The sequence below is a fragment of the Sebastes umbrosus genome, chromosome 10 (assembly GCF_015220745.1).
Source record: "Sebastes umbrosus isolate fSebUmb1 chromosome 10, fSebUmb1.pri, whole genome shotgun sequence".
In the NCBI taxonomy this organism is placed as follows: domain Eukaryota; kingdom Metazoa; phylum Chordata; class Actinopteri; order Perciformes; family Sebastidae; genus Sebastes; species Sebastes umbrosus.
In genome coordinates this window covers 273754-289773 of record NC_051278.1, presented here as the reverse complement: position 1 = coordinate 289773, position 16020 = coordinate 273754, and the positions used below count along the sequence as shown (strand labels likewise).

General features: G+C 48.6%; 1 protein-coding gene across 4 annotated transcripts in view; it reads left to right on the top strand.

The window, feature by feature from the left end:
* anapc1 (anaphase promoting complex subunit 1) overlaps positions 1-16020 on the top strand; it is a 74067-nt gene that overhangs the window by 48339 nt on the left and 9708 nt on the right. For 2 of the 4 annotated variants that reach the window (XM_037781907.1, XM_037781905.1), the window contains exons 41-45: positions 3480-3532; positions 3674-3821; positions 3928-4121; positions 7626-7712; positions 8455-8572. In XM_037781907.1, the coding sequence (XP_037637835.1) occupies positions 3480-3532; positions 3674-3821; positions 3928-4121; positions 7626-7712; positions 8455-8572 (600 nt within the window). Of the gene's footprint in view, positions 1-3479; positions 3533-3673; positions 3822-3924; positions 4122-7625; positions 7713-8454; positions 8573-16020 lie in introns of all 4 variants that reach the window. The other 2 variants (XM_037781903.1, XM_037781906.1) reach the window with 1 other exon arrangement.

The following is a 16020-nucleotide window of genomic DNA, read 5'->3' as shown; positions in this document are numbered from 1 at the left end:
GAGCATCAGCTGCTTCATCAGCAGACAGGACAGTGAGGGATGTTTGACAGGTTATCTGGACAAAGTGCAGTTTGGAAACACCATAACAGCACCGTAGAGGAGCGAGGCCTTAACAGCCACCGTAGAGGAGCGAGGCCGTAACAGCACCGTAGAGGAGCGAGGCCTTAACAGCCACCGTAGAGGAGCGAGGCCGTAACAGCACCGTAGAGGAGCGAGGCCTTAACAGCCACCGTAGAGGAGCGAGGCCTTAACAGCCACCGTAGAGGAGCGAGGCCTTAACAGCCACCGTAGAGGAGCGAGGGCCGTAACAGCACCGTAGAGGAGCGAGGCCTTAACAGCCACCGTAGAGGAGCGAGGCCTTAACAGCCACCGTAGAGGAGCGAGGCCGTAACAGCACCGTAGAGGAGCGAGGCCTTAACAGCCACCGTAGAGGAGCGAGGCCGTAACAGCACCGTAGAGGAGCGAGGCCTTAACAGCCACCGTAGAGGAGCGAGGCCGTAACAGCACCGTAGAGGAGCGAGGCCTTAACAGCCACCGTAGAGGAGCGAGGCCTTAACAGCCACCGTAGAGGAGCGAGGCCTTAACAGCCACCGTAGAGGAGCGAGGCCGTAACAGCACCGTAGAGGAGCGAGGCCTTAACAGCCACCGTAGAGGAGCGAGGCCTTAACAGCCACCGTAGAGGAGCGAGGCCGTAACAGCACCGTAGAGGAGCGAGGCCTTAACAGCCACCGTAGAGGAGCGAGACCTTAACAGCCACCGTAGAAGAGCGAGGCCGTAACAGCCACCATAGAGGAGCGAGGCCGTAACAGCACCGTAGAGGAGCGAGGCCGTAATAGCCACCGTAGAGGAGCGAGACCTTAACAGCCACCGTAGAAGAGCGAGGCCGTAACAGCCACCATAGAGGAGCGAGGCCGTAACAGCACCGTAGAGGAGCGAGGCCGTAACAGCCACCGTAGAGGAGCGAGACCTTAACAGCCACCGTAGAGGAGCGAGACCTTAACAGCCACCGTAGAGGAGCGAGGCCTTAACAGCACCATAGAGGAGCGAGGCCGTAACAGCACCGTAGAGGAGCGAGACCTTAACAGCCACCGTAGAAGAGCGAGGCCGTAACAGCCACCATAGAGGAGCGAGGCCTTAACAGCCACCGTAGAGGAGCGAGGCCGTAACAGCCACCGTAGAGGAGCGAGGCCGTAACAGCCACCGTAGAGGAGCGAGGCCTTAACAGCCACCGTAGAGGAGCGAGGCCTTAACAGCACCGTAGAGGAGCGAGGCCGTAACAGCCACCGTAGAGGAGCGAGGCCTTAACAGCCACCGTAGAGGAGCGAGACCTTAACAGCCACCGTAGAGGAGCGAGGCCTTAACAGCACCGTAGAGGAGCGAGACCTTAACAGCCACCGTAGAGGAGCGAGGCCTTAACAGCCACCGTAGAGGAGCGAGGCCTTAACAGCACCGTAGAGGAGCGAGGCCGTAACAGCCACCGTAGAGGAGCGAGGCCTTAACAGCCACCGTAGAGGAGCGAGACCTTAACAGGCCACCGTAGAGGAGCGAGGCCGTGACAGCCACCGTAGAGGAGCGAGGCCGTAACAGCACCGTAGAGGAGCGAGGCCTTAACAGCCACCGTAGAGGAGCGAGGCCGTAACAGCACCGTAGAGGAGCGAGGCCTTAACAGCCACCGTAGAGGAGCGAGGCCTTAACAGCCACCGTAGAGGAGCGAGAGCCTTAACAGCCACCGTAGAGGAGCGAGGCCGTAACAGCACCGTAGAGGAGCGAGGCCTTAACAGCCACCGTAGAGGAGCGAGACCTTAACAGCCACCGTAGAGGAGCGAGGCCTTAACAGCCACCGTAGAGGAGCGAGGCCGTAACAGCCACCGTAGAGGAGCGAGGCCGTAACAGCACCGTAGAGGAGCGAGGCCTTAACAGCCACCGTAGAAGAGCGAGGCCGTAACAGCCACCGTAGAGGAGCGAGGCCTTAACAGCCACCGTAGAGGAGCGAGGCCGTAACAGCCACCGTAGAGGAGCGAGGCCTTAACAGCCACCGTAGAGGAGCGAGGCCTTAACAGCCACCGTAGAGGAGCGAGGCCTTAACAGCCACCGTAGAGGAGCGAGGCCTTAACAGCACCGTAGAGGAGCGAGACCTTAACAGCCACCGTAGAGGAGCGAGGCCTTAACAGCCACCGTAGAGGAGCGAGACCTTAACAGCCACCGTAGAGGAGCGAGGCCTTAACAGCCACCGTAGAGGAGCGAGACCTTAACAGCCACCGTAGAGGAGCGAGGCCGTAACAGCCACCGTAGAGGAGCGAGGCCGTAACAGCACCGTAGAGGAGCGAGGCCTTAACAGCCACCGTAGAAGAGCGAGGCCGTAACAGCCACCGTAGAGGAGCGAGGCCTTAACAGCCACCGTAGAGGAGCGAGGCCGTAACAGCCACCGTAGAGGAGCGAGGCCTTAACAGCCACCGTAGAGGAGCGAGGCCTTAACAGCCACCGTAGAGGAGCGAGGCCTTAACAGCCACCGTAGAGGAGCGAGGCCTTAACAGCCACCGTAGAGGAGCGAGGCCTTAACAGCACCGTAGAGGAGCGAGACCTTAACAGCCACCGTAGAGGAGCGAGGCCTTAACAGCCACCGTAGAGGAGCGAGACCTTAACAGCCACCGTAGAGGAGCGAGGCCTTAACAGCCACCGTAGAGGAGCGAGGCCGTAACAGCCACCGTAGAGGAGCGAGGCCGTAACAGCACCGTAGAGGAGCGAGGCCGTAACAGCACCGTAGAGGAGCGAGACCTTAACAGCCACCGTAGAGGAGCGAGGCCTTAACAGCCACCGTAGAGGAGCGAGGCCGTAACAGCCACCGTAGAGGAGCGAGGCCGTAACAGCACCGTAGAGGAGCGAGGCCTTAACAGCCACCGTAGAGGAGCGAGACCTTAACAGCCACCGTAGAGGAGCGAGGCCTTAACAGCCACCGTAGAGGAGCGAGGCCGTAACAGCCACCGTAGAGGAGCGAGGCCGTAACAGCACCGTAGAGGAGCGAGACCTTAACAGCCACCGTAGAAGAGCGAGGCCGTGACAGCCACCGTAGAGGAGCGAGGCCTTAACAGCCACCGTAGAGGAGCGAGGCCGTGACAGCCACCGTAGAGGAGCGAGGCCTTAACAGCCACCGTAGAGGAGCGAGGCCGTGACAGCCACCGTAGAGGAGCGAGGCGGTGGATCTCTTTAGTCTGCAGTGTTCTTATCTTTATCTTTACTTACTTTCTGTCAATAACCACATTGTGATTGGATGGTTCTTACTGCAACACTCTCTGGGACTTGTTGTCTTTTTATACACAGCATCATGAACTTTTAATATCTTTCCAGTAAATGACAACCATTCATTGTTTTAGTTCTGATGAGGTCGGAGAATGTGATGCCACTTTACATGTTAGAAAGGCTCAAACAGACAGTCACATAATACCGTCCATAGAAAGTATCTCCATGTCTTTTGTCTTCAGATCATGAGGGGGACGTTTGACCCTTCAGAGGACATTAACATGGAGACGATGGCGTGAGTATTTCATTTCATTCTGATCATATAGTGAATGTTGTTCCTCTTCAGGTGATTCCTTAGTGTCACCAGCGTCTGTAGTCGTGGTGGTAGATATTCTCCAGAGCGACTGATCATCATCATGTTATATGTATTTCTCAGCCAAGCCCAGGACTACATCACCGCCGGGGCCTGTATGGCGTTGGGCTTACGCTTTGCCGGCTCTGCCAACTCCGATGCCTTCGACTGCCTCTACGAGTTTGCCAGAACCTTCATGAAGATCATGTCCTTCGCTGGTACCGCTGCTGTGGTAAGTGTTTGGAGAAGTTTAAAGTGATGCGTAGCCTCACATGCTGTCTATACTCCAGATCATGATTTCCTCTTTTTCCTCTTCACTCTCTCTGCTTCCTCAGCAGACGGGTTACTACAACCTGCAGACGGGGCTGTCCATGATCCTGCTGGCGATGTCCATGGTGATGTCTGGCACCGGGAACCTGAAGGTCCTGCAGCTCTGTCGCTTCTTCCACAAGAGAACCGGCGGCGAGATGAACTACGGCTTCCACATGGCTCATCACATGGCACTGGGTCTGCTCTTCCTGGGAGGGGGCAGGTGAGACGCCGACACACACACATACACACACGCACACACACACACACACACACACACACACACACACACACACACACACACACACACACACACACACACAGTAGGACATAAACAAGAAGCTGACTCAACATTTATTTCACCGATTCCCCACAGAAAAAAAAAAAAATAGATATATATTTTTAGATGAAAAGGTCCCGTTTGCCTCTCCTCTTAAACAGCGGCGCGTTGAGGCTGCTGTCTCCACGCGTTATGCACCGCCTCTCTGGCAGTTCCCGGCCGTAAGCCTGTGCGTAATGCAGCCTGTAGCGGCGTCCTCTCAGCTCTCTCAGCAGTTGCGTTCCGTCATAAGCGATGAGGTCTCCGGTTTGGCTCGTCTCCATGACGTGAGTCGGGAAGGACTCTGGACGGCGTAGCGCTGCAACACGTGTCTCTCGTTCATTTTGAAGGATTCTGTTATTCTTCAGTATTGTTGTCAGTATTTATTATTTGTTATTGAATAAGAATCATTTTCCAAAAGGTTTGTTGTGTTTTATGAACCTGGAAGCCACCGAGGTTCATTATATTCTATAGTGTTGTAGGACACCTGAATGCTGCACAGCAACAAGACTCAGATTGAAACAGACTTTTTGGACTGTTGTTTCTGGGAAGGATCAGGTACAACCACGTGCACACTAGTCTGTTTTGAGTGCTGTCTCGTGCATAATGAATGACATTTATACACACACACACACCCAGACCAGGTTGGTCCAACCGCTGACCTCGGCCTGTGTGTTTTCAGGAGAACCAGCGGCTCCCTCCCTCTCATTACACCTCCAGCCGTAATCAGATGAACCTTCTGGTTTTATTGGGATCATGTTTTCTTTTAGAGCGGCCGGCTGAAAGCTCACAAAGCTGCAGGGACTCGGTCTGAATGCCACGCACCGACCGTACCGCGTGTTATTATGGTGAATGTGTTTCAGCAGGTCTGCAGAGGTTAAAGGTCAGACTCAGGCTGTCTGTCATTCAGACCCGTTTGCATTGAAACGTTCTATTCGCCACTGCTCTCCACATAATCGTCATTATCCCTCCATCATTCATTTCCTCACCTCTGTTTGTCCTCATAACCGCTGATCTCTCTCTCTCTCTCTCTCTCTCTCTGTCTCTGTCTCTGTCTCTCTCTCTCTCTCTCTCTCTCTCTCTCTCTCTCTGTCTCTCTCTCTCTCTCTCTCTCTCTCTCTCTCTCTCTCTCTCTGTCTCTCTCTCTGTCTCTCTCTCTCTCTCTCTCTCTCTTTCTGTTAGCTCAGTTAGTTTCTCTTCCCATTTAGTCAGTTTTTTTAGCATTTCATAAACTGAAGTGAAAGTTTTTCCACTAAAGGTCACATGGTGGTGTTGAGACTAATGATAGCTGCAGCCTGCTGTAGGGCTGCATCGTACATCACACCAGAGCCTGACGGGGGATTTGCATGTCCTTCCCATGTGCACATCGTTTTATTGTGAGTGCTCTGGTTCCCTAACCCGGACGCAGAACCGTCTGAGAACACGTCTTTGGAAAAAATACTTGGCAGGTGATTGGATGAACCATCTGTCAATCAAACGTTTGCCGTAGCCAGTCGTGAGAAGAGCGAAAACATCCACCTGCAGTGCCGTTCTCTTCTTTCAATGAAGAAATACCCTCCAGATCTGATAGAACTGATGCTACTGCAGCGTCTACGCTAACCTCTTCAGGGGCCGCCACTGTTGTTTTGAATGAACAGTCGCTTCTCTGCGTCGTTGCATCACACACACCTAAACCGTGGCAGCAGCTGCCAGTAACTCCTCACAGGATGCTGGTGGACCGGACACAAACACATCACTTGAAGCCTGAGAAGGAGGATTTTTGTGTGATCTTGTGATCCCACGATATCGTGATACAAACCCTTTTTTGTCGCACGGTAACCTGCGTCTGCGTAACAAACAGGTCCAGCACCAAACCTGAAGCTTGTAGAATAGCCAGAATAAGGAATAGGTCCATCACGAGCCCACCAGATCCTGCCAGAATCTAGCTGCCGTGCACGGTGACTGGTTTCCTCCCAAACCAAACAGCAACATGTGAGGTATTATAAATACTTCTGCCATTGACCTCGACCAGAACACCGGCCTTAGAGCTGGAGTTGGACCCTGGCCGCTGACCCTGGACGCTGACCCTGGACGCTGACCCTGGACGCTGACACTGGACGCTGAAACAGAAGCAGTGGGCAGCTTCTGTTTCAGCGTGGGTCAGATTTAGAGGACAAACTTCCCCACAGGGGCTAATACATTCTAACTTCACACATCTTTATGGGTAGTAGAAAACAACAGTCAAACACAGTAGAAGTGTAAAATGTGGAGGACAGCATAAAACGACAGTGACTCAGAGGAAGTGGTTGTTCACCAGTAATCCTCTTTTAACGGCTCCATCCTTCCGTTAGTGAAGCAGAAGTGGACCGAACCCTCAAAGCAGGAAGTTTCAGATGTTGCTGTTAGTCAGTTTGATTTTATTTAATGGTCGGAGGAACTCTGTGATGTGATTGGTTGGAAACATGAGACTGACTATCGATGCAAAATTGAGCCGCTACAACCTCCGAAAGATCGATTACATTAATGCGTTAAAGAAATTAGTGGCGTTAAAATGAATTAGCGTTTTAACTTTAACAGCCCTACAATGAATGCAATGATTTTCATTAACCTTTATTTAACCAGGTTTAAACCCATTCAGATTAAAATCTCTTTTTCAAGAGCGACCTGGCCAAAGAACGGCAGCAGTACAAACAGATTCATACACACACATTAAAAAACAATAGATCAGCTCCAAGGTGCCGTACCGTAAGAGTGCAGGGAAACCAAATAGTCCTATTTCAATCAAATCCCATATCCCATAATATCCATGTTTTCTGGTTAGAAAGACAGATAAATAACGGGGGAGTCGACCCAGAACGGCCTTATAGAGAACAACATACCAATGGCTAAGCCCACGTATTGACAGAGCAGGCCCGTTCACTTTGGAGTACAGTATCCAGTGATGAGTGAGGGCTCTACAGCTAGTAACCAACCTTAATATAGTATATGTATATAGATATACAGAATCCAACATATGGAGACAACGGACTGATGCATCCATGTAAAGCAGATCACCGTAGTCAAGAAAAGGCAAGAGCGTCGCTTCAACCAGTTTCCGTCTGACATCAAGAGAACAACAAGAGGATGTTAATGATTCTAACGGACCAGCTGCTGACTGCTGACAGCAGAAACAGCTGATCTGTCATCATGTCAGTTAAATGTTTTCGTTAAAGGCGTTTCCTCATCCCACGCCGTCCATCAACTCTTTTTCGACAAAGGAAAAAAACACCTCAAGCGAACGTAAAATCTTTATTTGCACAATTGAGGAAGTTTCCTCATGTGATGCTTCATAAAAACCTGTGAATGGAAACGTGTGCTGTGTGAATGAACGTGTTGTGGACTGTTAGAACGAGTGTTTAATAGAGTTTAATGATGTGTCTGTTACTGCAGGTACACCCTGAGCACCTCCAACTCAGCCATCGCTGCTCTGCTGTGTGCCCTCTACCCACACTTCCCTGCTCACAGTACTGACAACCGGTGAGACTGACACACCCACACACACTACATGACAACAAGACCTCCGTCAGATGGAGTATACGGGTCCTTTATAGTGTTCTAGTGTTAGTATACGTCTGTCTCTGTTTGCATGTGATGATCCAAAGAGTCCCAGAAGGTGAAGATAGATACGTATGAAGATGTGAACGTTGTAAACCTTCCATTAGTGATGGACATCCAGCTGACTCTGAAGCCAAGTTAACAAAGTTATAGCAACTGTTTTAAATTACTACTTGGATGCTGTGTACATCGTCCTTCACACAAAACCTCCCATCCAGCGGTGGTAGCTTGTATTAGGATTAATCTGACACCGTTCAGATTGAAATCAATTCACCTTTTGGTATTTAAAATGTACAAAAAAATGTGCACAGAATACTTTCTGTCAAAGTATTTCATGTTTCTCCCAAAAGTGAATCCTGACAGTGTAGAAAACCAACATTTACACCTCAAAACTCCACATTACAACCGCCTGCTGCTCCATGGAAACCTTACAGTGGGTCATGGGTTCATTAATGTAAGGAGACACATCCCACCTATTACATTATTATTATTAACACAAACAGAATATGAAGTTAAATCAATAAATTATTATTATTATTATTATTATTCATCAGATTTTCTGTTTCTTTCATGAAAGAGGAGCTTCCATCATCCAGGAGAGCAGCAGAGCTCTTATTGATTATTAAAAGACAGTATACTGGATGTGTTGCTCTTGTTGCTGCAGCTACCACCTGCAGGCCCTGCGGCACCTGGCCGTGCTGGCTGCAGAGCCACGCCTGCTGGTCCCCGTGGATGTGGACTCCCTGAAGCCCTGCTACGCCCTCCTAGAGGTCACCTACAAGGTGAGTTCATCCAGGTTGGGTTAGTGATGCAGTGTAGAGGCTTGACTGGGCAGCTTCTCTTTACAATGTGTCACAAAGTGTGTTAAAAAAACATCATGCTTCATCATGAACAACTCAAATCACAGCTGACTTTAACCCCGTGTTCTATTTGTGTTTTACTATTCAATATGTCCCAAAGAGTCAGAGTACAACCTGTACAGTTTCTCTGTATGATAGAATGCACTTCCCTCCCTCGCTCTCGTTCTCTCTCTCTCCGTCACACACACTTTTAAAATTGTCTATTGCTGCACTTCCTCTTGACGAGCTGTTTTACATGCAACCACACACACGCAACACGCTAACACGAGCTGGTATGTACAATACGTGCTGGTTTCAGGTCATCCACTAGACTACCACGTCTTCCTCCAGCTCACAGCTCAGACACTTGAGGTGTAATTTGTGCAACGTGCTCAAAACATTCAGCCATTCATGGTGTTTTGAGGCAATTTCTGTGAAGAAGGACTCGAAAATCAAGAGAGAGTCATTTAAAGGTTTAATAAACACTTGCAAGTGGGCAAACAACCATCAACATAAATGTTCAGGGCTGAGAGCCCTGAGTCTCTCCGTTTCTCCACATTTATACCCTTGCGTTCATGCTCACAGTCGTACATCTCACATTGTCTGTCTGACTGACACTTCTGTCCATTTAGGGTTTCTTGTCCTCAAATAGGCGCTACAAGTTTGTGACTAAGTATGCAACGCTGAAACAGAAATAGGCCTTAAGGGCACCGAGTGTCACCTGTCATGCCCTTAGGAATGTGCAGCATGTTTGCATTTTTCCAGCACAGCGTTCACATTCATGCTTGACTGGTTCTGAGTAGTGGTCAACCAATAGGAGTTTTTCACTGGCCGATGCCGATATTTAGAGTGCAGGACGGCCGATGGCTGCTATATAATGCTGATATCAGGTTTTTTTAGTTTTAAAGCAAGAAGATCCTGGCATCATAGTAAACTAGAGAACCTGATGAATCCATCGGTACCAACCATGTCAGACTAGCTGGTCATGAAGGAGGTTAAATAACGCTCCAAACTAACACTAAATGTTGGAGAGGATAAACTGTCATGTCCATGTTCAAAGGGGTCCCTTGACCTCTGACCTCCAGATCAGTGAATGTAAATGGGTTCTATGGGTACCCACGAGTCTCCCCTTTACAGACATGCCCACTTTATGATAATCACATGCAGTTTGGGGCAAGTCATAGTCAAGTCAGCACACTGACACACTGACAGCTGTTGTTGCCTGTTGGGCTGCAGTTTGCCATGTTATGATTGGAGCATATTGTTTTATGCTAAATGCAGTACCTGTGAGGGTTTCTGGATCAATATCTGTCATTGATCTGTGTTGTTAATTGATTTACAATAATAAATATATGCATATAATTTCATAAAGCAGCATATTTGCCCACTCCCATGTTGATAAGAGGATTAAATACTGGACTAATCTCCCTTTAAGGTTCATTTAGAACAGATACAACATGTGTGATTAATCCTGATTAAATATTTTAATGGATTGACAGCCCTATAATATATATATATATATAATAACACAGTCTGGGTTAAAGTATGATGTTTTTCTATTAGCATCTCTATCTCTCTCTCTCTCTCTCTATATATATATAGAGAGAGAGAGAGAGAGAGAGAGAGATGCTAATATATATGTATATATATATATAATAGAGAGAGAGATAGATATAAGTTCAGGTATAAGCTGTATACAGATCTGAATATAGATGTTTTTGTAACATGAATAGATCGAGGTAGAACCCAGTGATCTTGCAGGACAGTAAACTGCCTCCCTTCAGCTCACTAAAGGCTCTAAACGTTGTGTTTACCATCATAATTGTGGGTCAGATGAAGGCTGTGATGTAACAAACAGCTGACCACCAGATCACGCTGTTAAATACACAGAAATACACAGAACTAGGTGGCTTTATGATGCAGTTCAGCTTCCTGAGTAAAACTGGGATTGCTGAGAAAAACTGAAGCTTTTCAAATCCCCAAATGCCAGATGATGAGTTCTGGTTCCTCTTAGTTCTGCCAGCTCTGAGGCGGAGCCGCTGTGGTTCAGTCCACGGCAGTTCAGACTTCCGCCTTTGCGTCACCGACCTTTCACAAGACAACAGTGGGTCCATTCATTCTGGCCACAGTTATGACACTCGGATCATGTGCGCTCTGTCACGACTGTTTCCATGTGAAGCGGAGAGCCGAAGTACGTACCAGCCGGCTCGTCTTCCATTTATAGAGACAACAAGCATCAGTTCTAATGTTCAACCAGAACGTTCCACATTTACTCCGCTCTTATTCCCCTCCAGCTGTTTCACACATCAAACAGCCATTGTTGCCGTCCTGTAGTTTATAGTCGTGTCTTCACAGAGGCAGTAAATAGCTCCGGAGCTGCAGGAGCAGTGATTTCTAAATCACCCTCAGTGAGGTTTTTGTAGATGTGCCTATTTGAGTTTCTCTGCAGCCCTGTGAGGTTCCGCTGTACTCGTTAAGTCTCTTCATGTCGAGCCTTGCTGATGTTGCAAGGAGGCATTTGAAAGAGAAATTATGTGTTTCCACATTCTCCTTTAAATCTCCCAGTAAACAGCCGTCTGTTGTGGCTGTTGTGGCTGTTGTGGCTGTTTGTGCTGTTGGTGCTGTTTGTGCTGTTTGTGCTGTTTGTGCTGTTGTGGCTGTTTGTGCTGTTTGTGCTGTTTGTGCTGTTGTGGCTGTTTGTGCTGTTGGTGCTGTTGGTGCTGTTGTGGCTGTTTGTGCTGTTTGTGCTGTTTGTGCTGTTGTGGCTGTTTGTGCTGTTGGTGCTGTTGGTGCTGTTGTGGCTGTTTGTGCTGTTGGTGCTGTTTGTGCTGTTTGTGCTGTTTGTGCTGTTGGTGCTGTTGTGGCTGTTTGTGCTGTTTGTGCTTTTGGTGCTGTTTGTGCTGTTTGTGCTGTTGGTGCTGTTTGTGGCTGTTTGTGCTGTTTGTGCTTTTGGTGCTGTTTGTGGCTGTTTGTGCTGTTTGTGCTGTTGGTGCTGTTGGTGCTGTTGGTGCTGTTGGTGCTGTTTGTGCTGTTGGTGCTGTTTGTGCTGTTGGTGCTGTTGGTGCTGTTGGTGCTGTTGGTGCTGTTTGTGCTGTTTGTGCTGTTGGTGCTGTTGGTGCTGTTGGTGCTGTTTGTGCTGTTGGTGCTGTTTGTGCTGTTGGTGCTGTTTGTGCTGTTGGTGCTGTTTGTGCTGTTGGTGCTGTTGGTGCTGTTGGTGCTGTTTGTGCTGTTGGTGCTGTTGGTGCTGTTGGTGCTGTTGGTGCTGTTGGTGCTGTTGGTGCACGTCCAACGGGAGGGGAGGTGGTGGAGTTTTATAGAAGCTAGATATGCAACAAAGGTCCCAGGATAGACTCGAACCACGGGCCACACTACCACTGTGAAGATTTAAAGGGATAGTTCAGGGTTTCTCAGTGGGGTTGTATGAGGTACTGATCCACTCAGTGGGGTTGTATGAGGTACTGATCCACTCAGTGGGGTTGTATGAGGTACTGATCCACTCAGTGGGGTTGTATGAGGTACTGATCCACTCAGTGGGGTTGTATGAGGTTCTGATCCACTCAGTGGGGTTGTATGAGGTACTGATCCACTCAATGGGGTTGTATGAGGTACTGATCCACTCAATGGGGTTGTATGAGGTACTGATCCACTCAGTGGGGTTGTATGAGGTACTGATCCATAGTCTGTGTATTATCTACAGTAGAGGACTTTCAGCACGACCCCAGTTTGGAGAACCAGTACAGAAGCAAAGCAATGTCCTGCTGTGGACGGGGCAGCAGCAAAACGTATTGTAACCCCAACCCACCTAAAAAACATTATCGGTTTAAGTGTACGCTATATTTAGAATATTTTCACTTTGGCGTCAGACAGTCTGATATCGCTCTCTTCAGAGCCACCAGACTCCATTTACAAAAGCAGTAATTTGACCTCCCAGAACACGAGTTGCTGATCTACCACACAATAACACAAACAAACTAACCATCAAGGCGGCGGTAGATCAGCAACCCCTGTGTTCGGGAAACATTACTGTTTTTGTCAATGGAGTCTGGTGGCTTTGAAGAGAGCGTAGATGGATAAACGGATTCAAAGGGCTGTCTGACGGAAAGGTAAAGCGGTGGAAATATTCCAAATACAGCAGACACGTAGTCTGATACAGATCTTTTCAGGTTTCTAAAATAGATTTTGCTGCTGCCCCCGTCTACAGCCGTGTACTGCTTTGGTTCCGTACTGGTATTCCTAATATTATTCCTACTAATACACTGACTATGAATAAAACACCTCATACAACCCCACTTCCACAACACCTGAGATATCCCTTTAAGCTTTGGGTATTCCTACGTATGAAGGATGGTCCAAGGTTAAAGATGGAGGTTGTGGAGGACCACCTCTGACTGCTTTCCTCACTTCAATTGAATTCATAGCAGAGAGCTCAGCTTGACGCCGTCAACATCATCCGTCAACATCTTCCGTCAACATCATCCGTCAACATCCTCCGTCAACATCATCCGTCAACATCCTCCGTCAACATCCTCCGTCAACATCATCCGTCATTACGTCACTCAGTGTGTGAGAGACATTCAAACATTCATACACAGATTTATGATTAGATGTTCTTATGTTTATATCCACTTAGATGTTTGACCTTGACTATACTGACTTGTATCTGTGCAAAGTTTGTCACTAGAGAGGTGTTTTCACATTCCTCTACTGCAGCGGGTGTCAAAGTGGGGTCCGGGGACCCTCAGGGGGCCTTGAGGGGGTTCCATGTGGTCCTTAATTTATTTTCATTATAATTCCATCCATATAAGATATAACACAATGACAGGGTGTATGACTATTTTAGTCCTGGGTTTAAAACACTTTAGGTAATAAAACATCTAAAAGAAAAAATCCTCTCAGACGGGGGTCTGTGGGCTGATTAATGTCAGTATAGGGCTCTTTTAAACGTCAGCCAATCTCTGTCTAGTACAGTAACGCCTGCACTTATCAACAGAGAAACCGTCTTCCACACAACACCGGCAAAGAAACCTGAAACCTCCAGTGTAGAGCGGACTCAGTACAGAGAGTGTAGAGCGGACTCAGTACAGAGAGTGTAGAGTGGACTCAGTACAGAGAGTGTAGAGCGGACTCAGTACAGAGAGTGTAGAGCGGACTCAGTACAGAGAGTGTAGAGCGGACTCAGTACAGAGAGTGTAGAGCGGACTCAGTACAGAGAGTGTAGAGCGGACTCAGTACAGAGAGTGTAGAGCGGACTCAGTACAGAGAGTGTAGAGCGGACTCAGTACAGAGAGTGTAGAGCGGACTCAGTACAGAGAGTGTAGAGCGGACTCAGTACAGAGAGTGTAGAGCGGACTCAGTACAGAGAGTGTAGAGCGGACTCAGTACAGAGAGTGTAGAGCGGACTCAGTACAGAGAGTGTAGAGCGGACTCAGTACAGAGAGTGTAGAGTGGACTCAGTACAGAGAGTGTAGAGCGGACTCAGTACAGAGAGTGTAGAGTGGACTCAGTACAGAGAGTGTAGAGTGGACTCAGTACAGAGAGTGTAGAGTGGACTCAGTACAGAGAGTGTAGAGCGGACTCAGTACAGAGAGTGTAGAGCGGACTCAGTACAGAGAGTGTAGAGTGGACTCAGTACAGAGAGTGTAGAGTGGACTCAGTACAGAGAGTGTAGAGCGGACTCAGTACAGAGAGTGTAGAGCGGACTCAGTACAGAGAGTGTAGAGCGGACTCAGTACAGAGAGTGTAGAGCGGACTCAGTACAGAGAGTGTAGAGCGGACTCAGTACAGAGAGTGTAGAGTGGACTCAGTACAGAGAGTGTAGAGCGGACTCAGTACAGAGAGTGTAGAGTGGACTCAGTACAGAGAGTGTAGAGTGGACTCAGTACAGAGAGTGTAGAGTGGACTCAGTACAGAGAGTGTAGAGCGGACTCAGTACAGAGAGTGTAGAGCGGACTCAGTACAGAGAGTGTAGAGTGGACTCAGTACAGAGAGTGTAGAGTGGACTCAGTACAGAGAGTGTAGAGCGGACTCAGTACAGAGAGTGTAGAGTGGACTCAGTACAGAGAGTGTAGAGTGGACTCAGTACAGAGAGTGTAGAGCGGACTCAGTACAGAGAGTGTAGAGTGGACTCAGTACAGAGAGTGTAGAGTGGACTCAGTACAGAGAGTGTAGAGCGGACTCAGTACAGAGAGTGTAGAGTGGACTCAGTACAGAGAGTGTAGAGCGGACTCAGTACAGAGAGTGTAGAGTGGACTCAGTACAGAGAGTGTAGAGCGGACTCAGTACAGAGAGTGTAGAGCGGACTCAGTACAGAGAGTGTAGAGCGGACTCAGTACAGAGAGTGTAGAGTGGACTCAGTACAGAGAGTGTAGAGTGGACTCAGTACAGAGAGTGTAGAGTGGACTCAGTACAGAGAGTGTAGAGTGGACTCAGTACAGAGAGTGTAGAGCGGACTCAGTACAGAGAGTGTAGAGCGGACTCAGTCCAGAGAGCGTAGTGACAGTCTGACAGGGTGCAGTGTTTGGATGTGAACTGGACCCTGGAGCTTCCTTCCTCTAGATATTAATGTATGTAGCTACCAGCTAACAAGCTAACAGACAACATAAAAAACAATAAGAGATGCTAACTACACGGACCAGTCACAGACGTCTGCACAACAGACTCTCTTTTTATGTGAGAAAGCCACGTTAAAGAAATATTAGCCGAGTATTTGATATACTTTAAAACCAGTCTGGAGGGTGACGTTAAATATTTGATGAAGCCAGACAAACATGGATCCTAACCCATCTCTCAGGGAAGTAGAATTCTGTTAACGTTTGTGAAGAGCCGTTGCCGAGGAGTCAGGCTTTACTACTTCTTGGTCTCATTTTGTGTCAGTTCAGTCTGCTGTTTCAGTGCTACTTGAGCAGTATACAGCTACATACACTCACCGGCCACTTTATTAGGTACAAGATGTACCTAATAAAGTGGCCGGTACTAGTACCGGGTGGTATCCTCTTTATTAGGTACACCTTGCGAGTACCGGGTGGTCTTCATCTGCTTCAAGGTTGGACGTGTTGTGTGTTCAGAGATGGTATTCTGCATACCTTGGTTGTAACGAGTGTTTATTTGAGTTACTGTTGCCTTTCTATCATCTCCAACCACTCTGCCCATTCTCCTCTGACCTCTGACATCAACAAGGCATTTCCGTCCACACAACCCCCGCTCCCTGGATCTGTTCTCTTGTTGGGACCATTCTCTGTAAACCCTAGAGATGGTTGTGGTGAAAATCCCAGTAGATCAGCAGTTTAATACTCAGACCAGCCCGTCTGGCACCAACAACCATGCCACGTTCAAAGTCACTTAAATCCCCTTTCTTCCCCATTCTGATGCTCGGTTTGAACTTCAGCAAGTCG